Below are 23,722 nucleotides of genomic sequence, written 5' to 3'. Positions count from 1 at the left end.
CCCCTCCCCTCCCCTCCCCTTTTCTTTTCTTTTCTTTTCTTTTAAACATCATTTAAGTATTAGTGCAGTGTTAAAAGTGACAGTTTTTTTCTTTATCCTGACTAGCTCCCAAATAAATGAGGCAGAGACTAAAAGATTTGCTTAGTCAAGCTTTTTGGCACAATAGCTTAGCAGAATTAATCTACTTTAAACCTCTAAAATAATCTGGATATGTCTCAGCCAAGAGCTCAGAGATACTTGCATTCTAGTATTGATTTGTCTCTCTCTGCTATAGGTATGCTCCCATGGTGTCTCCTCGACCCTCTCCTCATTGCAAATCCTCTCTTCCTCTTTCTCCCCATCCCCTTGTCTGGGATCAGAAATCCAGCCCTATTTTCTCCTCTGCTCAGACATTGGCTGATCAGCTTTGATTGACAAATCAGAGAACAAATGGGGAGCAATGTTTACACAAAATTGAGGCTGAGGATACTTAGAATAAGCATTGTAATCCTATATCTAGATTGCAACCAGTTATAAGGGCAGAGAAATCAGCATTTGAATAATTCAAAGATAATCTTTACACAGTAACATTATGCCTACATTTAAGAGTTTCGATTTTTAGAGATTATTTTTAATTATATGTATGTGTGTGTCTGCATGTGGGTATGTATAAGAGAGTATAAGTGCCAAAAGTCCAGAGGCCAAAAGCATTGGCTCCTCTGGACCTGGTATAACAGGCAGTTGTAGGCCACTTGATGTGAGCGCTGGGAAAGGACCTTGGGTCCTTGGGAAGAAAGCATGCTCTTAAGTCACCCTCCACCCCCATTTAGTAGTTATATTTTCATTTATTTGTGCATATAGGCACACATACTTCAGCATGTACTTGGAGGCCACAGAATAACTCTCAGGATTCATTTCTCTTCTACCATACGGGTTCTGGGGATCAAGTTCAGGTTGTCAGGTGTATTAGTCATCAGGGTTCTCTAGAGAAACAGAACTCATAGAATGAATCTATCATCTATCTGTCTATCATCTGTCTGTCTGTCTATCATCTATTGCCTATCTAGAAAGGGAACTTATTAGAATGGCTTACAGGCTGTGGTCCAGTTAGTCCGACAGTGGCTATCTACAAAACAGAAGGTCCAAGAATCCAGTAGTTGTTTGGTCCACGAGGCTGAATATCTCGTTGGTCGTCAGTACATGCTGGAACTCCCAAAGAAGTAGATGCTAATGCCAGTGAAGGAATGGGCTTGGTAGTGAGAGCAAGAGCTTCCTCTTCCCGTGCCCTTTATATAGGCTGCCAGTAGAAGGTATGGAGATCTGGATTAAAGGTGCACCTTTCCACCTCAAAGATCAGGTTAGAAGTGGATCTTCCTTTGAGGGGCATCTGGGTTCTTTCCAGCTTCTGGCTATTATAAATAAGGTTGCTATGAACATAATGGAGCATGTGTCTTTATTGCATGCCAGGGAATCCTTTGGGTATATCCCCAGGAGAGATATAGCAGGGTCCTCTGGAAGTCTCATGTCCAGTTTTCTGAGGAACCTCCAGACTGATTTCCACAGTGGTTGTACCATCTTACAGCCCCACCAGCAGTGGAGGAGTGTTCCTCTTTCTCCACATCCTCGCCAACACCTGCTGTCTCCTGAGTTTTTGACCTTAGCCATTCTGACTGGTGTAAGGAGAAATCTCAGGGTTGTTTTGATCTGCATTTCCCTAATGACTAATGATGTTGAGCACTTCTTAAGGTGCCTCTCGGTCATCTGAATTTCTTCAGGTGAAAATTCTTTGTTAAGATCTGTACCTCATTTAAAGGAGAAATGGATTCAGAAAATGTGGTATATTTACACAATGGAATACTACTCAGCAATTAGAAACAATGAATTCACAAAATTTTTAGGCAAATGGTTTGATCTGGAAAATATCATCCTAAGTGAGGTAACCCAATCACAAAAGAATACACATGGAATGCAATCTCTGTTAAGTGGATATTAATTAGCACAGAAGCCCTGAATACCCAAGGCACAAATTGCATAACAAATGACTCCCATGAAGAAGTATGGAGAGGGTCCTGATCCTGGAAAGGATCGATCTAGCATTGGAAGGGAATATAAGGACAGAGAAAAAGGAGGGAGGTGATTGGAGAAGGGATGGAGAGAAGGTTTATGGGACATATGGGGAGGGGGGATCTGGGAAAGGGGAAATCATTTGGAATGTAAACAAAGAATATAGAAAATAAAAATATATATAAAAATAAAATTAAAAAATATAGAAAATAAAAAAATATATATAAAAATAAAATTAAAAAAAAAAAAGAAGTGGCTCTTCCTACTACAAATGATTTACTTAAGTCCCTTACCTGGGTGCCCAGCCATGTGCGGCTTAGTTAAATCTAGATACAGTCAAAATGACAGTCAGGAATAGCCGCCACATCTGGCTTAGGCAGTAGGCACTTTACCTTGCCAGGGCATCCTACTGGCCCCATTTAATAGTTTTGCTTGTTCTAAACCGTTATGTAAGTGAATTCATATTGCATTTACATGTGGTTCAGTGCTAACAATACTGTATATTAGATAAGGTATCCCTGACCAGAAAGCACAAATCAGGGTGAAGCAAAGCTAGCAGCTTATTAAATTTTTAGACAGAGAGCCATTAGACTGAAGCAATAGCAGTTTTGAATGTTTCCTGCTTTTACAGAGGACCCAAGTTTGATGCCTAGTATCCACGTTAGGTGGCTTACAGCTTCCTGTAATCCAGGTACAGAAGAGGATGCACTCTCTTATACATACCCACATGCAGACACACACATACACATCTCTATAGGCATTATGAGCACACTCTGACAGAAACAACGTGACAATTCAGTAACTAAGAATGAACCCACAAGCTCTGTTAGTTTTGTTTGTTACCTTTGTCAAATGTCTTGCTTTATAGCTGTCACTGGCAAACAGAACCTTTCATTTCTTTTTAAAATTATGAATATTAACTCTCAAATCACACACTTCACTTTATTTCTCATGTAGTAAGTCTGTCTGTCTGTCTGTCTCTTTCTCATGTGGTATATATGTGGTATGTGTGTTTGTGTGTATGTGTGTATATGTGTGTGTGTGTGTGTGTGTGTGTGTGTGAGAGAGAGAGAGAGAGAGAGAGAGAGAGAGAGAGAGAGAGACAGCAAGACTTCAAAGGTTAAAGAGGCTTCGTCAAGAGTTTAGAGGCCTCACTGGTGCCAACCCAGGCACAAAGAAAGTCATTGCAATGGTTAGATAAGGTGCTAATGAACGCGGTTTGAGGGCTGCTGGAGACAGGCAGAGCTATGGCATGGCATTGCAGGGTTGAGTGGAGGCTCAGAGGTAAGGCGTAAGATTTCAGAGACTACAGAGTTGAGGTGTGTCTAGTGATGGATGCGCAGATGGCAGTTTAAGTAGGTCGTGTCACTGTTAAGAGACTGAGCCAAGCTGAACCCCTAAGGTAGGAGTTGTCACCTGCTGGTCCCTTGGCACTCAACTCAGGTGATTTGGTCACTGGCATTATACTGTTGTTGTATGTCCTTCTCTTTGGGGGTTCAGGGTTAGTAAACAGTAGATTATCTCAGCTGGGATCCTACATTTCAGCTGGGTTTTATTTCTGGATACAAGGAGGACATCTCTTTTTAAAAAAAGATTTTATTTTTAAAAAAATTTATGTGTGCGTATAAGTATGTGTGTATGTTTGGTGTGCCAGAAGAGGCACTGGGAATGGAATTCTATACTGGTAATTTTAATATAAATGCATCAATACAGAATCTGTCTTCTTTATCCTAGCTAGTTCCCCTATAATAACACAGAGAGATGGAGATTTATTTTCAACTTGAAATACAATAACTAGGCATTATAATCTGTTCTAATTGTTTAATATAATCTGGCTACCTCACAGATAAAATCCCCAAGATACTTGCATTTCTGTATTGTTCTGCGCCTTTGTCTTCCTCAAGGCGACTTTTTCTTCCTCTCTTGCTCTCCCTTCTCCCCTGGCTGGCAGAAGTCTCTTCTCTCTATTGCCTAGTTACTGGCTTCTCCAGCTTTTAATTGACAAGGCAGAGAATAAATGATGAGGATTGTATACACAAACCTGAGACAGGAGATTCTTGATACAAGCATTACAGTGCCGTGTCCAGATTGCAACAAAATGTGAGGGCAGAGAAGTCAGCATTTAAACAACACAAGGATAAACTTTACACAGCACAAATTATCATGTATATAGGCCTCTGGTCCTTCACAAGAGCAGTGCAAGCCATTAACTTGTGAGCTGTCTCTCCAGCCTTGCAGGCATTACTTTTAATGAGTATCTTGGATTTCTTTCTTCTTCAGGAAGAATTCAGTGAAATTATCGGGCCATGTAGTGTGAGTTAAAAAAAAAGTGTTTTATTGTCCTCTAAAAATGCTATGAATCCTTTTGGGATTTTCCCCTAGAAGAGTATATGCAGAGGTTACCTGGCAGCAGGCTTAGTTGGAGTGAAGTGGGGTGTCTTAAACTCCCTCTTCCCTCGAGGGGGAGGGGCATTGAGGCCAGAAGCTGGAGATCAAGGGCAGATTTACAGTGATTGGGAAACTGCTCTCTGAACTTCCTTTCCCACTGAGGAAAGTGAGGCCACGTGTCTGGTGACAGCTGAAGAAAGAGGTCTGGTGTAATGGCTGTAGCACCAAGTGTCTTTAAGTACTTCCTTTGTGGGTTAGTGATGACCTCACAGATCAGCTCAAAGCTGCAGAGTGCATGAGAGGGCATCGAGGGAGTCAGGCAGTGCTGTGTTGTGTCGTCTGTACACTCAGGTCCCATCCTCATGTGCACATGAGCATCAGCTGGTAAACTTTGATTCTGGATACTCTGGAGGTGACATTGGGCATCCATCAGCACCTTGCCTAAATAGTGGGCCTAGAGGAGGTGGTGTGCTCAGTGGTAGTTAGACATCCAACACTGGCTGTCTCTGGGGGAGGGATGGAGTATTGCTAGGATCATTGGTCTAGCTTTGATACAATGGCGTGGCCCACTTCTAGAACCTGTTGATGTCCAGAACTCTCAGAGCTGCCAGGACCACAGGCTATATAGCCTTTAGCTGAGAAAAAGCCCCACTCACTTTCCTCTTGATTTAGTAATAGCTGTTGCCATTTGTTTTCTTTTTGGGTATTCATGTAAGTCTGGTGGCCTCAGGATTGTGTAAAGTTTAAAGATAGTCAACAGGTTCTTTTTTTTTCTAATGTTAAGCACCAGCCTGGGCCACTTTGTGAGGTCTCATGCAGGATCCAGGTATGGTGGGGGAGCCCCATCACCCACTGTGAGAGAGCAGTTTCCTCCAGGTAGGCTGAATGCAGTCACCTTTGTTCTTCATCCCATTGCAGCATCTGGAAAGCATGTCTCCAAGTGAGAGAGAAGAGTTTATAATTGGACAAATGCTGTATAGACTACTGGGCAAAGGGATGCATTGTCACTAGCAGAAGCATGCTTTCTTATGGGAGGGGCCTTTGGTTGAGGTTTCAGGCAGATGGCCTTTGGTGTGGACGTGGTAGCAACAAGGCAGATTGGGAAGTTGGCCAGTCCAGCAGTGGGAGGTCAGGGGCATGGCTATTCTTGTGTCTGAATGCTGAGAAGACAAATGATCAAGGCAAGAAAGGAGCCCCATCTCTTCATGAGGTGCCCCACATGTATATAGTGTGAATAGCTACACAGAGATACAATGGGCTCAGATTCTGTCTTTCAATCCTACCAGCAGCATGATCTTTCTAGAATTTGGCTTGTGGGGAAGGAGATAGTAGGACCTCTTTTATGAAGGACTGCGTGATAGGCACACGTTCTCCAGAGTGTAAACTGTGACTCACTTGTTTTTCTCCTACCTAATCTCTCTGTTTAATACTCATTGCTCACACCAAATATTTGTCCTACTAATGTGGTTTTGTATGGGATGTTCCTTACTTCACGTGCAATGGTTTGAACATGAGAGTTTTCTTCCTTGTTGTGTGCATGTGCTTAGCAGTCTACATGGTGAAGATGCTTGCTTGCAGCCCAACAAGATCTGAGAGGAAGGGGCTGGAGAGATGGCTCAGTGATTAAGAGCAGTGACTGCTCTTCCAAATGTTCTGAGTTCAAATCCCAGCAATCACACGGTGCCTCACAACCATCTGTAACAAGGTCTGACGCCCTCTTCTGGAGTGTCTAAAGACAGCTACAGTGTACTTACATATAATAAAAAAACAAATAAATAAATCTTTTTTTAAAAAAGGATCTAAGAGGAGAACAGGAGGCTGGAGGCATAGGTAACAGGCCTCAAATCAGGGGCTTGCTTCCTAGGTAGTCCTGGGAAACTGGTGGTTGTGAGGCTCCTCTTGGAGATGCCTTCCATTTTGCCCTAAGCCTATGAGCAAGGTTTGATGGCTATCTGCCCCTAGCCTTAATGAGACAAGATCACCTCTTGGGTCTAGGCTGGGAGATGTATGTATTGTGTAATGTGTGTGTGTGTGTGTGTGTTACTTTCTCTTTGCCTGAGTGGTTGATGTGGGGACATTTAATAAAGAGTATAGAAGCTTAGATTTTCTTAGTAAGTAGTAGTAGTTTGTCAATTTAAAATAGGAACTCTGGGTGAATATAGTAGCACACACCTTTTATCCCAGCATGTATGAAGCAGAGGCAGGTCCATTTCTGTGAGTTAAAGACCAGTCTGGTCTACATAGTGAGACCCTGTCTAAAGGAAGAAGAAGAAGAAGAAGAAGAAGAAGAAGAAGAGAGAGGAGGAGGAGGAGGAGGAAGAGGAGGAGGAGGAGGAGGAGGAGGAGGAGGAGGAGGAGGAGGAGGAGGAGGAGGAGGAGGAGAAGAGGAGGAGGAGGACGAGGAGGGACGAGGAGGGAGGACGAGGAGGGAGGAGGGAGGAGGAGGGAGGAGGAGGAGGGAAGGAGGAGGAGGAGGGAGGAGGAGGAGGGAGGGAGAGGAGGGAGGAGGAGGAGGGAGGAGGAGGGAGGAGGAGGAGGAGGAAGAAGAAGAAGAAGAAGAAGAAGAAGAAGAAGAAGGAAGAAGAAGAAGAAGAAGAAGAAGAAGAAGAAGGAAGAAGAAGAAGAAGAAGAAGAAGAAGAAGAAGAAGAAGAAGAAGAAGAAGAAGAAGAAGAAGAAGAAGAAGAAGAAGAAGAAGAAGAAGAAGAAGAAGAAGAAAGAACTCTTGAGGTAGAGGCAGGTGGATCTATTTGAATTCAAGGTCAGCCATTTGGTTACAGATCAAATTCTAGGATAGCCAGGGCTACATAGAGAGACTTTATCTCAGTCAGTCAATCAATCAAAATAGGAACTCTGAAACAATGCAATAAGTTTTTTACCTGCTGTGTTCTGGGAAAGCTCTGAAACACATATAAATAAATCACACAAAATTAAAATTTCAGCAACTGTGCTGACACATGCCTGTAATTCCAGCACTCAGGAGGCTGAGATAGGAGGATTGTCGTGAGTTTGAAGCCATTGTGGGTTATATAATGAGTTCCAGGCAAGGCTGGGCTACAGAGTAAGACCCTGTGTTAATACATTTAAACATATTCAAACACTTTTGAAATTAGATTCTTTTTTTCCCCTCTGAACTATGTTGTTGTCATGGTTTGCTCAGCATCTGATTTTCTGAATGGTGGGAACCTTTGAAAGCTCTGGGCAGGTGTGGGGACAGTGTGTGTGTGTGTGTGTGGGGGGGGGGGGGGAATGTTGATGATAGCTGGTTTTTGCACTTGTAAGATCTGAGCCCTGAGAAATCCATGGACGTGGTGTGTTGTGGTCTGGAAGGCTATTCTTCTTTGTTCCTTGGCTTTTTCTCAGCTTTAAAAACATCCCAGTTTTCTTCTGACTTGCTGTCTTCTTGCCTTGCAGGATCCTGTGTGAAATGCAGCAAAGGGGTGTTTGGAGCTGGCCAGGCCTGTCAGGCCATGGGGGATCTCTACCACGATGCATGCTTCACCTGTGCGGCCTGCAGTAAGTGCGTAGCAGTGGGGGTGGGAAGAGGAACACAGACTAAGAGAGTGGGGAGAGGTAAGGTTGTGGAGATGGAACCCTGAGCTTCCTACACCCTAGGCAGTTGCTCTGCCATGGAGTCACACTCCAAGTGGATCCTCCTCTAGAGTGGATTCTTAACCCCCAATACAAAGCTAAAGAAGTGAGGCGGCTTATCTCTAAGTACTTAAGATAGTGATGGTAAGTTGAGAGGTTTCTAAGTAGTCCTTAGTAAGGGTAGGATTGTAATGTACCCTGGAGGACTCAGGAAGAGAGGGAAAAGATGTTCAGTGCCCTGTAGGTTATCTCCCGTACTTCAGGGCCACACAGCTAGAGGGTCATTGGTCAGTCGCTATAGCTCCTGTGAGGAAATGAGTTGAGCCAATGGCAGCTGCTCACTGTGGAGACGGTCAGGCCTGTTGTGTGCATGTCAGACGCAGTGCAGTCATAGATTGATTCTGGCTTTAAAAAAGTTCCTCTCTCCTCCTTCGCTTTTTCCTGCCCCTCATTCCTGCTTCGAAAGTCATCTCTTAGCCTGTGCCCTAGTGGCACATCTCCTTAATCCCAGCACTCAGGACTTGAGATGGGTGGCAGTGGGGTGGGTCTCAGTTGGGCCAGCCTGGTCTACAGAGTCAGTTCCAGAACAGCTAGGACTACACAGAGGAACCTTGACTCAAAGAAATAGAGTGGGAGGGAGAGGAAGGGGGAGAAAGGAGGGAGGGAAGAGAAAAGACAGGAAGAAAATCATCTCTTTACTAGGTCATAGTACCATACGGGAACAGTTTCTATCATTTCTGTGCCTTAACTCGCACAATGAACCCATCTCTAGCAACTCATCGTTTTCTCTGAATGCATTCTACTCCATGAGTTTGGTCATCGCTTCCAGGTGGTTTGGCAAAGTGGAGAGTGTAAGACACAAATGCGTTGGAACGATGTGAACATTATAACACGTACATCCTAGAGAAGAGTAAGGAACAGTGTATAAGCAACACAGATGTGGGATCTGATTGGTTGGGCTAGAGAGGGAGGGGGCTCCAAGTAACCCAGGCTTGGCCTAAGCCATAGTTTCTGGTATTTGGAGATGGGGGCACTTGGATGGTGATTGGGGTTATTGGGGGTTATTAGGATGGAGCCCCCAATTGCTTAATGGTAAGAGGACAGATCTGTCATTCTGAGATGTCTTGTGCTACCTTTGGCCTCTGCAAAGTCCCCCTTAGCAAGAAGACTTGCATCAGATATGGCCTTTCTACCTGGGACATTAAGAATTGTGAATTGAATAACTTTTTTTGTTTATAAATTGTTCAGACTGTGCTATTTAGTTATACCACTGAAAACAAACTGACAACTGAAGATAATATATCAAAGTGTACCTTGTTGCATCCTCATCCTGACATTAAAGGAATGTCATATGCAGAAGGAATCAGAGGACCACAGTGCCAGTTGGAGGAGACTGAGAAGCAATCTTGGACTGTGATCAAGGAGCCGTAGCAGGAACGGTCTCTTCCGAGCACTGGTCAGGGTGCCTCATATCTCTTTAGAAGTGAGAGGCTGGCAGCAGGCTCGTCCACCTACATTGTATTTAGGAAGCATACGAGGCATCTCAGCAAGACCAAGGCAGACCATTGTCTTTCTAGGTGTAGTGCTGTGACAGATTCCCATGCATGGGTCTGCACACTTACCCACCCCTTGATGAGTAGCTGCGTTTAGTTCATTTTTAGATATGAGAACCACACGACAACCACAAAGAACAATTTAAAGACAGAAGAAGCCTATTGCTTTAGCCTTGTAGTGCATCTGTCTTCATTTTGGTGTTTCCCCTCGTTTTTATCCAAATCTGTACACATTTTAGAGTCGAGACCAGAATACATCTACAGTGTTTCCTCATTTACATAGCAGCTGTAATTGTGCCAATACTCACATGGTAACCCACTTAGTCACTGCACAGTCTGGTTTATGAGTTATTAAATGTCTTTGTTCAGTTGCTTTTTTTCCCTGAAAAACAAAAACAAAAAAAAGACACTGAGCTGTTTCCTTGGCATTCTTTCCCAGAAATATGCTTTCAGGGAGTGGAAGTGTGAACATCTGTGTGGGTTGTTCAATGGCTCTTGTTTCCTGATGAGCTCCTCAGCTCTTGCGTGTTTGGTTGCCATGGAGACATGTGCTATGGTCGGTCTTCTCCTTGCTCGGGTCCTACCCACTTGTGGCGGCTGTGGCCCCAACAGGATGCTCTTAAACAGCTGTTGGTTCTCCCTAAAGGAGAAGGCAGTAGTGGCCTAGGCAATGCTGGCTCACACTGTCAAGAAACTTAGCTGAGCATTCAGCTCTGGTAGCGCTGGGGTTGGAATGAGAAGAAAGGAGTGTGCTGACTTTTGGCAATTGTGTGCACTTCCCTTTGGCACTCCCTGGAATAGGCTAAAAGGGAGAAAGTAGGTAAGGCCTTATATAATCACCCCAGACAGTTTGGGTCCAAAAACGTAAAATTTTTGTTGCTTTAGGGTTTATGTGCACATTTGTGTGAATAGGTGAAGAGGCCAAGAGAGAACTGTAGCTGTTGTTTATCGGGAGCGCTCCAATCAAAGGATTTTCTTCTCCTTTTATTATGTGTGTTTGGTGTGGGCTTGCATGTGCTACAATATAGCTCAATATAGCTACTTGTAGAGTAACTCATAGGGTTGTTCATTCTTACCTAGCGGCTTCTGGAGATCGAACTGGGATCATCAGACTTGGTGCCCAGCATTGTTTACCTGCTGAGCCATTTGATGACCCATCTATCTTGTCTTTTGAGACAATATTTATTATTAACCCAGGAATCACCAGTTAGGCTAGGCTGGCCAGTGAGACCCTTGGACCATCTGTCCCCAACTCCCCAACACTGGGACTATAACACCCCAAAGTGCCTGTTTTTTTAATGTAGATTTAGGGATCAAATTCAGGTCTTCATGTTCACACAGCAAGTATATCTCCCTGGCCCAAGAAGGTTCTTGTCAGCCATTTTGATCTCCTCACAACGTCTTGATCTGCCTCTGGGATCCAAGACCGTTTTCCTTAACTTTGTAATTGACCTTGCCAACCCAGCTTTGGAAACACTCACATATTCTGAGTCAGTGGAGCTTGAATTAACAAATTTGTGGCAAGCCTGCTTTCTCGACAGAGGCACTTGGACATTCCTAGGTAATTCCCAGGTGTCGCTTGCAGCTTACCATGGGTGTAATGCTCCAAGTGCCTCGCTATGTCCTTGTCATAGTCTGGAGAGTTCTGTTGTGGCCTTCATTGTACGAGCTAGCCTGGCTTACTGAGTCTATCATCCCAAACAGCTTGATTAGCTCTTGATCAGAATCTTGTGGCTCCTCAGCCCTTCCTCCTCACCCCTGAACTCAGTTTCCTTTGTTGGGAGTGTACACAAGCCACAGGAGGGAGCTGGCACTGGGTGACCATCTTGCCTTGATGTTTTTGGCCAAGTTGCTGACTTGAGCAGGGCCTTGTGACAATAGGTTGGATGTTCAGCCTCTCTCAAGTGAGTGTGGAAAGTAGACTAGACTAGTGAGTCCCACTTGTCCCAGCATTCTTCACTGGGCTTACACCTAAGTGTGATATCTGACTGAGTCAGCTAGATCTGAGGGCACTGAAGGTCAAGAATGTGAGGAGGGAAGCGAAGGCAGTAAGTGAGAGAGTGGGCCAGAAAGAATCCAAAATAGGCTGATGCTGGGCAGAATGTACATGTCAGGAGACGCAGGAGGGGTGACCAGAGCCCCTATGCTCACCTCAAGGGTACACAAGCTAGATGACCAGGCATGGTTTCTTGGCTGTCCCAGGGATCATGAAGTCCTCAACTGTGAGAGATCATCAGATTCTTCATGCTTGTTACATGATTAGTCTAGGAAATATGTCCAGGTGTAACCTCTGCTTGAGGCTGCATATCCATTCTAAGCACCCATGTTGCACAGTTGTATGGAAATTGTCATCTTTGCCCTGTCATCTCAGACCAAGGATGGCACCTTGGGTGCGCCTATGTGTCACCTGCCTCTTGGGCTTTAAGGGGAGTCTCTCGTGTCCCAGATGTCACATAGGTGCTGGAGTTTCACTCTTGGGTGTTCTTGGCTCTCTTAGTTATCCTTTCCCACTCTGTCTCCGAGAGGTCCTCTTAAATGTGTGCTCTCTCGGGCTCCCTTCCTCCCCTGCTTCTCCTAGTCCCTTCACTAACATCTCTGCACCTGCTGCTGCTGTCTGTCTGCCTCGAGATCACTGTTGTATGGTGTGGAACTCTTATCCCACCCTCTCATGCCTTTCTGTCACCTCCCAGCCATTTTCTTTTCACTCTAGGGGATGCCGGGTCTTGATGTAAATAGGGAGTTAGAAAGTGCTCAAGTCATGTTGTAAACCAGAGGGGAAAAATCTTACCGTGTGTGTGTGTGTGTGTGTGTGTGTGTGTGTGTGTGAGAGAGAGAGAGAGAGAGAGAGAGAGAGAGAGAGAGAGAGAGAGAGAGAGAGCAGGAGGGCTGAGGTTGGGTGTGGCCCTGAGGCTCAGCATCCAGAAACAAGGAGTGCTTTCAGGGCTCTGAACAGCCTGGGAGTCTGGCAAATACAACTCCCGGACAGAGGCCATAGGCCTTCCCGGTGACCAGAGCAAAGCCATTCCCCATCAACACTGCAGTGGTCACTGCCCAGCCTTGTGCCACATGGACACTGAGAAGGGAGTAGAGACATGGAACATATAGAAAAAGAGGAAAGTAGTGTGTGTGTGTGTGGGGGGGGGGGTGTATAATTATTTTCGTCAGGTAGGTTTCATTTAAGGAAACTTGGAATACACTTTAAACCATTAAAGTTACTTTAGTTAAATTCATGTGTAGATAGCCACACTGCCCCTCCACCTTGTTCCATACTCTGAGAGAGAAATCTTACAGAACAGAAACTGGAGAGGTTGTGTATTGTGAAGAGACTGTTGACTTTGCCCTAGGAAGACCTGTATTTGATTCTCAACTCTTAATATTTTCAACTCCAGCCTTTAGGTTTGACTTCTTTAGTATTATTTACCCATCAGAAAAGGAAGGCTCGGTGAAAATGCAGTAAGTTAGGCTCAAATGCCTAAAGTGGAAGGTTGCATTATAGCGAGGTTAATGAAATAATCCATGCTACTTCTTAACACCACCACCCCACCCCCCACCACCCTCCCACCCCACATCAGTTTGGGGCTCTCCCTGGGAGGGATTGCCTCAGTCCGTCCTGCTCTTGCCTGGGTTTAGCACCACCTAGTGGTAGCTCTGTGCTCTAACCATGACCATCCATGGTCTTGGATCTCTAGGTGAGTCCGCGTCTGTTTTTCTGGCCGGCTGGGGAGTGACTGAGGCTGGATCAAACATTCTCTGCTTCCCTGCTCTCCAGACTGGCTGCTTGGTATTTCCTAGCTGGCTTCCTTCGTGCCTCCATTCTCTTAACATGTTGCAGTTTTAGCTTGCCTTCAGGTGTGAGTTAGAGACAGTCTTGCTCTATCCAAATATGTGCTATTAGAAAATTCTGATTACGCTTACCTATGACAGAATGTAACAAAGGACCCAGTGTGTAAAGATTGCTGTAAATAGTGAGAGCTTCATTTGTATTCACTGAGGAAGGGAGAATGTTTGTGTCCTACAAAAATTAGGACTGTGGGGTGGCCTAAAGATTCTGATGCCTTCAGAATCAGATGGAGCTGTCTACTTGCTACCTGGATGAGAATAGGATTCCTCATTTATCATGTTTTGATGGATTATAGCTCAGCAGTAGAGCACTTGCCTGTCGTACAAAGCTCTGGGTTCCACACCATTACTGGGGGAATGTATATTTTTATGGGAAAAAAGGAAACCCCCAAAGCTGAGAGTGTTCTTGAGGTGAGGTTTCATGTCAATGCCAGGAGTAATCAATTCTGGTATCACTGCCCTGTTCAGTGACAGTGATAGGCATGTGCTCTATTTCTGCTTCACTCTAGTGAGTCATTTCCCCAATCTCAAATCTGGAGTAGGAGGTGAGTTTCAGGAGAAATGACTGTTGAGTTTCCTGAAAGGCAGGTGACAAGACAGACTCAGCAGTAAACATGTGCAACAGGGCTGAAAATTCTTCCTTAAAATACCTGAAGCCCAGGCTAAAAAGGCGTGTCAGGGGTCACAAACATGCAGTTCTCTTCCTGAGAACTGAGTTCTGTCTTAGCACCTGTGTTAGGCAGCTCACAAGTGCCTACACCTTCAGCTTTAGGGGATGGAATATCTTTTGGCCTCCCTGGGCATCTACATATAACATACATACACACATATGTACACATAAATTTTAAAAAATGAAAACAAATCTTTAAACATTAGAAAGACTATACCAAGGCCCCAGGACATGAAGGACAACTAGCAGGTGATATTCTTACTCTGACAAATAAATTTGAAGGCTGTCTATAGTTTATAACCTGAAGTGAAGACGAAAGCTCAAGTTCTTTGGAGCACACCCATTTCCACCCTCTTCAGTCTCTCTGGTGGGCTGCCTAATGTTTAAACTGAGAATAGAGAAAAATCAGACATGTCCTCTGAGCTCCTCCCGGCCCTTCCTGTCTGAGCACAAGACTTCTCAGCTCAGGGCTGGCAGCAAGAACAGTGCCAACTTGTGAGTTTTAAAGAAATCAGCATTTAATATTTAAGGCCATCCAAGGTACACAGTGAGTTCAGGACCGACCTGGGCTACATGGCAAGATCTGGTCTTAAAAAGGGAATCACAACATTGCCTACTTGTTCAGCATTTGGTGATCTATAGGAAAGAATCAAAAAGCAAACCTGCCTCTATTCTACAGGTGCCGTGAATGTTCACTTGTGGGTACTGTCACCAGCGACTGTCTTCATTACACGGCTGAGGCCTTTTAAATCTTACTCTTTTTTTTTCTTTTCAAATTGTATTATTTTTTAAAAATAACATAGCCTTTTAAAAGTTAAACAAGTATTTTTCTGTTATTCATAATTTTTAAAAACAAAACAAAAATGTACAAAGTGAAAAGGGAAATTTCTAATACCATTTGTCCAGTATATTAGAAATAGATAAAGTAGAAAGTAGCTTTTACCTGTTACGTTTCCACCACTGCTGGCCACTGTTCTCCACGACCCCTGCAATGTATCAGTGGGGTGTGCTACTTACCAGAATGGAATTGTGCCATGCAAACACATGTCCAACTTGTTCTCACTCACTAATGTGTTCTGACTCTCTTTTTATAGCTCAAGTATTTTCTGGTAGTATTAAAACGCTATTTATGTGGTATTTAAAAGGCTATATAGCAGTTCATCACTTAGATTTACTCTGTTTTATGTAATCACTTCTTTGAGTAAATATTTATCACTATTTTTTTTATTCTGTCCTAGAGCCAAGTCTGCTTCATGGAGTCAAGATAAACATCTTGAAAGTTTCCTTTTCAGGAAGACTTTGTGATTTGACACTTACTCCTAGCTTAGGAATTATTCAGTGACAGGGACAGTGAACATGCCACAGTCCTAGTGTTGTAACAGGGTGTCAACCCCCGCCACCTCCCACCCCGCCCCATTTGTGTTTGTTTGCACGATAGGTCTTTGTAGTTTTAGAATAGAGCTGTTCTTTCCTATTATGATTTTTTTTTTAATGTGTGTGGGGTTTTGGCCAAATGCTTTATGTGTACCACCTTCATGCATGGTGCACATGGAGGCCAGAAGAGGGTGTTAGATCCCCTGAACTACAGTTATGCTCACTCTGAGTTGTCATGTGAGCCCTGGGAATGGAACCTAGGTCCTCTCTAGGAGCATTAAGTTCTCTCTCTCTCTCTCTCTCTCTCTCTCTCTCTCTCTCTGTGTGTGTGTGTGTGTGTGTGTGTGTGTATGTGTGTGTGTGTGTGTTTTGTTTTTTCAAAACAGAGTTTCTCTGTGTAGCCCTGGCTGTCCTGGAACTCACTCTGTAGACCAGACCTTGAACTCAGAAATCCACCTGCCTCTGCCTCCCAAATGCTGGGATTAAAGACATGTGCCACCACTGCCTGGCCTTCCTTAGCCTTTTAAGTGCTGGGATGACAGGCCTGGGCCCATGCTTTATGATGTTGGTGATTTTGCTGTCAGGCTAGGTCCTTGGTCCCAGGATCTTGACTTCATCCAGTTCCAAGAGTTCATTAGACTTTTGGGACTTCCAGGGTACTGTGTGTTGTCTGAAGTTGAATAACAGAAGTACGTGGAGTCCTCAGCACTGTAGAGCCTCATCTGCATGCTCAATGGAGGTGCTGTGTTTGAACTTGCATAAACATATGTCCTGGCTCTTCACACATTTGTGACAAAAGATGCTGATTGAGGATGTTTTTTCTTTTCTCTCTCTTTTTTTCTGTTTCCTTTCCTTCCTCCCTCCCCCTCCCTTCTTCCCTCCTCCTTCCTTCTTTCCTTCCTTTCTTTCTTTTTTTCTTTCTTTCTTTCTCCCTCTCTTTCTCTCTCTTCTTTTCTCTCTCTCTTTCCTTCCTTCCTTCTTTCTCTCTCTCTCTCTCTTTCTTTCTTTCTTTCTTACTTTCTTACTTTCTTACTTTCTTTCTTCTTTCTGTGTGTGGGTGTGTGTTTGTTTGTTTGAGATAGGGTTTCTCTAGGTAAGAGCCCTGGCTATCCTGGAACCTGCTTCATAGACCAGGCTGACCTCAAACACACAGAGATCCATCTGACTCTGCCTACTGAGTGCTGGGACTGACACCATGTTCCGCCACTCGGAGGATGTTTTTCTAATCAGCGTTTCAGCCTTATAGAATCAGAAGTCTAATCTAAGAGTTCATGCTTTGAACTCCAGACCACACCATTTACATCAAGAGAAAATACAGCACATCCTTCTCTTGTGGCTTTCTATAGTTACTATTTTATAGCATTCTGGTAGGTCGTCATGGGTGACTATCCTTAGTGCCACAGGAGAGACTGCTGACAGTGCCCTGTGCTGGTGTGTGCCTCCTCTAGCCTGTCAGAAGTTTACAGACATTTTTCTAAGCAGCAAGGAAGTCCTATAAGGATATGTATGGTGACTCTAAAGTTGGCTTCAAGTCTGTCTGTTAAACAGCACCAGGCACGGGACCTGTTTCTTGCTGAGGGCCACACTGTCCCTCACTGTGTAGCCTAGGCTGGGCTCTAACTTGTGGTGATCCTCTTGGCTTTACCTTCAAATAGGACTACAGGTGCCCAGCACCACGCCCATCTTATATCATCCTACAGTAAAAAAACCCTCTCATTCACAGTTGGCATTTCCTATGTGTGGTTAGAGTTAGGGCCTCTTTCTTTAAAGTTATTTTATTAAATATTAACCTTTTTCCTTTTACCCCTTCTTCCTGTTTTTACTTCAGGCAGGAAGTTAAGAGGAAAGGCCTTCTATTTTGTCAATGGCAAAGTATTCTGTGAGGAAGACTTTTTGGTGAGTATTGTCACACAGACTGTATGGGGTGAGGGTGGCTTAGAGCAGGAGTCTGAGAGGTCCAGATGGCAGGAGATCGTTTCTCTGTAATCCTGGTACTAATAGCAGAAGGCCATTCCCTCCTCACGTGTGCCCGAGGGATCCGAGTCCTGAGGCAGAGGACAAGCCCCAGGCTTTATTCATGCACACATGTGCCTCTTTCCTAATACATATGTGTATGTGTGTGTGTGTGTGTGTGTGTGTGTGTAAGTGCACATGTGTATGTCTGTACAGAAGACAAGCCACAGGCTTTATTCATGTATACATGTGTCTCTCTCCTGACTCTCCTGTGTGTGCCAGTGCTCACGTGTGTACCAGTACACATGTGTGCATAGGCATGTACACACACAGACACACAGACACATGCATGCATAGGCACGCATGCACGCACGCATGCACGCATGCACACACACACTCTTGTTAGAACACAGAGTCCAAGCCCTTGTTCTGTCTCCAGCTTATTATATCTGAGGTGGCACCCATAAACTTACTTGTCTCAAGTTTCCAAGTGATTCCAAGATCTTGTCTTTGGGAATCTTTGAGTTGAGGAATTAACACCTCTCTGGGTCATAGAGTTTAACATAGTGGGGGAATTTTAACCAGATACAGCTGCTACGATGGGTGGCCTTGGAGTACCCTGGTCTCAGCACATAGCTGCGCACCCTCAGGGGAACCACAGGTTTCTCAGGAATCCCTCCTTCTCTGCTGGTGGGGAGGTGGCTGACTCATCTTTCTTGTCTTCCCTCAACAGTACTCTGGCTTTCAGCAGTCTGCGGACAGGTGTTTTCTTTGTGGACACCTGATCATGGACATGGTGAGTGTGCGTTGTTGAGCGATCCCCTTGGAAGGAGGCTAGAAAGACGTTAATAATTGAACACAATGATTTCTTTCTGGTTCTGGTCACTGCTGGTTTTATTTAAGGAAGTCTTTGTCTGGTGCCAGCCAGTTCCTCTCCAATAGAAGCTGTTGTTGGCTTGGACCAATGCAATTTTAACCACGTACACTGCCATGATTCTGCTCACACTGGCCTACTTCTGGCTTCTCTGTGATCATTGGCTTTCCAGTGAGCTGCTAGGACCAGCTTATTTTACTTACAGAAATCTCAACCACCTGGGAATCAGGTACAGTCAGACGAATGTGGTTGTTTTTTCTTCCAGCACAAGTCATTCCTAAGAAAGCTTCTGGCATTCATACAGACAGGGCCCAGGTTTTCACATCCAGTTTATGCTTGGTCACTGCCTCTTCTAGGTTGTTTGAGCCTCCATCTTTGTTTCATATGTGAGAATAATGTTTGCTGTGGAGTCAGGTCCTAAGGTCAACAAATTGTTTACCATTGGAAACTGGCATTTAAGAATTTATGAGCTAAGCCAAGCAGTGGTGGCACATGCCTTTGATTCCAGAACTCAGGAAGTAGAGGCAGGCAGATCTCTGAGTCCAAGGCCAGCCTGGTCTACTGTGTGGGTTCCAGGATAGCCAGGGCTACACAGAGAAACCCTGTCTTGAAAAGCAAAAAACAAAACAACAACAAACAGGGATGTAAGAGCTGGGGTATGACTCAGTGTCAGAATGCTTGCCTGGCATGTATGTGTCTCTGGGAGAAGAACAGAAACCAAGAATGGTCAGCTGTGCTGGTGGTTCAGAGGCTGGGTCCTTGACTTGTGTATTTTCCTTGGAGCCACACCCCTGTTAGATGAGTTCTGTTTCATTCTCTGTGCTCATCCTCACTTAAAGAACTTCTGAATAGGCAGGAAAAGTTAATCCCAAGATCTCAGCCTGAGTGAGCAGAGGGTTCCTCTGAGGAGTGTTCAGCAGCTTATAGGAAGCTCCTTTCTTGGGCTGGGAAGAAGCGCAGTGGCCTGTCGCTTGCAGAGCATCCCCACGGCTCTGAGTTTAATCCCAGTGGTAGCAACAACAAAACAAAAAGTTCTTAATGTATCAGTCATAATAAATGGTTAGCTGGTGGCGTACGCCTTTAATACCAGCACTTGGGAGGCAGAAGCAGAAATCTCTGAATTCAAAGCCAGCCTGGTCCACAGAATGAGTTCTAGGATACCCAGGGCCACACAGAGGAACCCGTCTCAAGCAAGCAAACAAACAAAAGAAAGAAAAGGAAAAGAAAAAAAAAGCCTGTCATTATGAGATTCGCATCTAAATAGATGTCATAGTATAGTATATGGATCTGGGTGTTTGCCGTTTTTTGCGCCACTTGTCACAGAGCTTCTGCCATTCAGAGCACTCTTATGCGTGTGACTTTTGTTTTTCCCTTTGTTTTGCTTTGTTTTGAGGTGGCTTCATGTAGCCCAGGCTCACCTCAAACTTGCCAAAATGGCTGAGATTACCTTAAACTTGTGATCTTCCTGCCTCTGCCTCTAAAGGCTAGGATTACAGGTATGTATCACCACTGGTTACACAGTGCTAGGGTTTTGAAACAGGGTCTCACTTTGTAGCCTTGGCTTTGCTGTATGGACCAGGGTGGTCTCAAACTCACAGAGATCCACTTGCCTTTCCCTCCTGAGTGCTGGGGTGAAAGGCATGTTCTATCATGCCTAGCCTGGTACTGGGTATTGAACTCTGGGACTCATGAATGCTAGGCAAGCACCCTACCAACTGAACTACACTCTCAGCCCATGTACGCACACACACACACACACACACACACACACACACACACACACACAAACACACGCGCGCGCGCGCGCGCAAGAACCATACCCCTCTACTTGTCTTTCTTCTTCTTCCTTCCCCCTGCCCCCCAGACAGGGTTTCTCTATGTAGCCCTGGCTGTCCTAGAACTCACTCTGTAGACCAGGCTGGCCTCAATCTGCCTGCCTCTGCCTCCTAGAGTGCTGGGATTACAGGCATGCACCACCACTGCCTGGCTCTACTTGTCTATCTAAGAGTACTCCCAGCTTTAAAACAGAACTTTCATCTGCTGCCAAGAATTCTAATAATATAGTCTTTTAAAAAGACATTTTAAAAAATTATTTTTTAAAATTATGTGTGTGCATGTGTGTCTGTAAAGTGGTATGTACCTGTGAGTTGTTGTCCTTGTGTGCGTGTCTGTGTGTTAGTATGTGCACATGTATTTGAGTGCCCACAGAGGCTAGAGGAGGGTATTGGAACCCCTGGAGCTAGAGTTACAGGTAGCCTGTGAATCACCAGATGTGGGTGCTGGAAACTGAACTCAGGTCATCTCTCTTGCCCCAGAAAGACTCTTGCAGACACCCACTCAGCTGTATAACAGAGCCCCAGCTATCCAACTCTGTATAAACTGTCTGAATACACCATGTTAATAACAGAGTATGTTCTGAAATAGGTCCTATTCCTCAATGCCAGACTTTTAGAAGCTAGCCAGGATGTAGCAAAATGCCATCTTCTTTTCATTTGACTTCCGGCACAGTGATAATTAGGTTAATCTAAGGATTTTCTTTTTCTTTTTCTTTCCTTTTTTTTTTTTTTTGCCTTTGAGAGGAAGTGCATTCCCTTGCCAGGTAGACTTTGGAAGCCTGGCAGTTGTTCCTCTTCTTTGGCACTTTGCCGAAGGGATTTTAGAACCAGTAAAACCCAGTAGGGAATGAAGAAGTGTGAGATCCAAGGTGGGATAGAAGCGTGGCCCTCTTGTGCTCCCTGGCTGGGGTATGTGGTACCAGTTACTTGTCTATCCAGACTTTCAGTGGAAGGACCTGGATCGCAACACATCCCTTCCACAGTCTTACAGTGTCCCACAGAGCTTGCCTAAGTTCCAGGTCCCCTTCCTCAGCCCTGTTTGAAGGCTTACTGCATGGCTTAGTACAGCTGTTGATGACTGCTCTGTGTGTTCCCTGCAGACTGGTACTGGGTGCTCCTGTTCATGGTGATGTCATAGTTATGTTATTTTTGCTGTTTCATGGCCCAGGTAATTGCCAATGTAAATCTCTTACTGAATTACCAAATAGGCTTTTAGCTACAAATTACAGAAATCTCTGACTCTAATAGCATGCATCAGACCATCTTAAGATACCAACTGCTCGACATTACACCCGACATTACACCTGGTGATTCTGAATGAGGCGGTCTAGGGTGGGGTCTGAGAATGGGCATTTTTTACCAAGTTCTCAGGTAGTGCTAAGGTTGCAGATTTGGGGGCCGCACTTTGAGGAACAGGACTTTACAGCCAGGCCCAGTGAGCTCTGTTACTGACTGAATTCACCAAGGCTATGCTTTCCATCTGGTTTCTTCCGTTTTTCTATTTTCCCTCTCTCTTCTCCTCCCTCCCTTTCTCCTTCTCCTCTCTCCTACTATTCTCTCCCCTCCTCCTCCCCTCCCCTCAACACCCTCTTTCCTCTCCTCTCTCCTCTCCTCTCAATCCCTTCTTCTCTTTTCTCTTCCCACCTCTCTTTCTCCCCTCCTCCTCCCTTCCTTTTCCCTCCTCTTCTTTCTCTTCATTTCTCTGTTTGCCTCCTCTCTTCCCTCTGTGTTTTAGCTGTTGTTGTTTTGGAAGGACCCGGACAATTCAAGTTATCACATCCAAGTCAAATGACACCAGAGTAAGGAGGCCTTTGGGGCTTTCCCTGTGTTGTGTTTTAAGAACAAGGACAACAACAAAGGGACTTTGTCTATTACAGTTGGATTTGATCGATCACAGCTCCAGCCAGGCCTCTCTAGGTTGTCACACTGCAGAATCAAAGCCACATGGAACAGGTACCCCGGAGTCAATGTGAGGTTTTGTCGGAGTTCTAGCTCCATCTGGAATTCTCTTTCATTCTTCTATTTGCTTACTGCTTTCCATAGAAGAGGTGGATTCTTTTGTGACCAGCTTTAACTGGTTTACTGCTGTTTCCCCATGTTCTAGTCCCAGGACAGGCCTAGCCCTCAAGCATTGCTTGAGAGAGGGATCAGATGGGGTCTCTTTATTTCCTCAGTCAACAACTAAGAGTCTGCTTAAGTCCCTTTTGGATCCTCTCCTGTCGGCATGTCTAAGCAGACTAGCCCTCTTTTAACCTTTGTCTAGGTGAAACTCTGGGCTAGGTGGAGTCCGTGCAGTGGTGCAGCTGTGCTTCAGGCTCCTCAGCCAATGTGTTCCTCTTTCTCCATGCCCCTCCCTTCCTTTCATCTCGGTGAGTTGTTTCCTTGCTGTCTTCAGATCCTACAGGCCCTAGGGAAGTCCTATCACCCTGGCTGTTTCCGCTGCGTCATCTGTAATGAATGTCTGGATGGGGTTCCTTTCACCGTGGACTCCGAGAACAAGATCTACTGTGTCCGAGATTATCACAAGTAAGGAGAGAGGAAGGGAGTCGACGGTCACCTGTACACAGGCCCCACTGAGCTCAGCAGAATGGAAAGTTTGTAGAAACTGTACTAAAATGTGTTTGGTGGTAAAACTGAACACAAAATGGTAATCAGAGAAATTCAACAAGCCTGTGGCCCCAGCATCAGCTAATTTCACGAGGCACCAAGTCAGGCTTAGCTTACCAGCCTCTACTTGTTGGACCAGCCTGGGGAGCTGTGCAGGGAGCAAACAGCCAGCTTCATCTTTGTTCCTAAAGGAGCAGGAGGCAGCCAGATGGTCCTGTAGCAGCCAGGAATAATGTCGATATTCCAAAGAGTGAGCCTAGGTACACATGACCCTGAGTGCTGGCCATGAGGGCTTCCCTGTAGGTCCTGGTTACTGTTTATACCCTGGTTACAACACAGTGTGCACTGTGCACCCTTTGTCTCTTCTACAGGGTGCTGGCCCCCAAGTGTGCAGCCTGTGGCCTTCCCATCCTTCCAGCAGAGGTAAGATGTTTTTCTGGTTCTTCTCAGGTCTTCAAAAAGACTGGACTGCCTCCCTTGAGTGACTCAGAAGACTCTGTAACCTGTTCTTATACCTTTCAACAGACCCCTCCAATTCCCAATACTGTCCCTTTTTCCTGGGCTGGCTTCCTAAACTCGTGCTTCTTGTGCCTGTTTGTCCCAGGCTAAACTCTCGTAGATGAACAGAGGGACAGAAAGCTTGTCTTTTCTTCATCTTTAAAAAACAAATATCCGTGAAACCCTGCCTCAGTGAATAAAATACTGTGAAGGAAGAAGACCCCAAACATAAACTTCTGGCTTTCACATGCATGAGTGTACATGTATGTGCACATGCAATCATTCATGAATACTTACGCGAAAAATTCAATTCAATTCAATTAAAAAAATGTCCCCATTGGTCTTTTTCTTCAGTGTTGTCTGATATCCTAGAAGACCACACAGTGCCCACCCACTCTCACATCCACTGAAAGTCTTTTCCCTAAAAGTGTTTAGTATTCACTATTGATTTGTGTCTCTCCCCCAAAGCCTTCTCTATTACCCCACAATCTCTTTTCC

General features: G+C 44.9%; 1 protein-coding gene across 2 annotated transcripts in view; it reads left to right on the top strand.

The window, feature by feature from the left end:
• The window catches only part of Limd1 (LIM domain containing 1), a 39,927-nt gene that overhangs the window by 12,461 nt on the left and 3,744 nt on the right, over positions 1-23,722 (top strand). Inside the window, exons 2-6 of one of the 2 annotated variants that reach the window (XM_052186868.1) lie at positions 7,844-7,945; positions 17,286-17,353; positions 18,144-18,206; positions 22,515-22,645; positions 23,098-23,149. In XM_052186868.1, coding sequence (XP_052042828.1) covers positions 7,844-7,945; positions 17,286-17,353; positions 18,144-18,206; positions 22,515-22,645; positions 23,098-23,149 — 416 coding nt within the window. The remainder of the gene's footprint in view (positions 1-7,843; positions 7,946-17,285; positions 17,354-18,143; positions 18,207-22,514; positions 22,646-23,097; positions 23,150-23,722) is intronic. The other variant, XM_052186869.1, reaches the window with a different exon arrangement.

Source organism: Apodemus sylvaticus, chromosome 7 (genome assembly GCF_947179515.1).
Source record: "Apodemus sylvaticus chromosome 7, mApoSyl1.1, whole genome shotgun sequence".
In the NCBI taxonomy this organism is placed as follows: Eukaryota; Metazoa; Chordata; class Mammalia; order Rodentia; family Muridae; genus Apodemus; species Apodemus sylvaticus.
The sequence above is the reverse complement of the archived record's forward strand: the minus strand, read 5'-3'. Positions and strand labels throughout refer to the sequence as shown.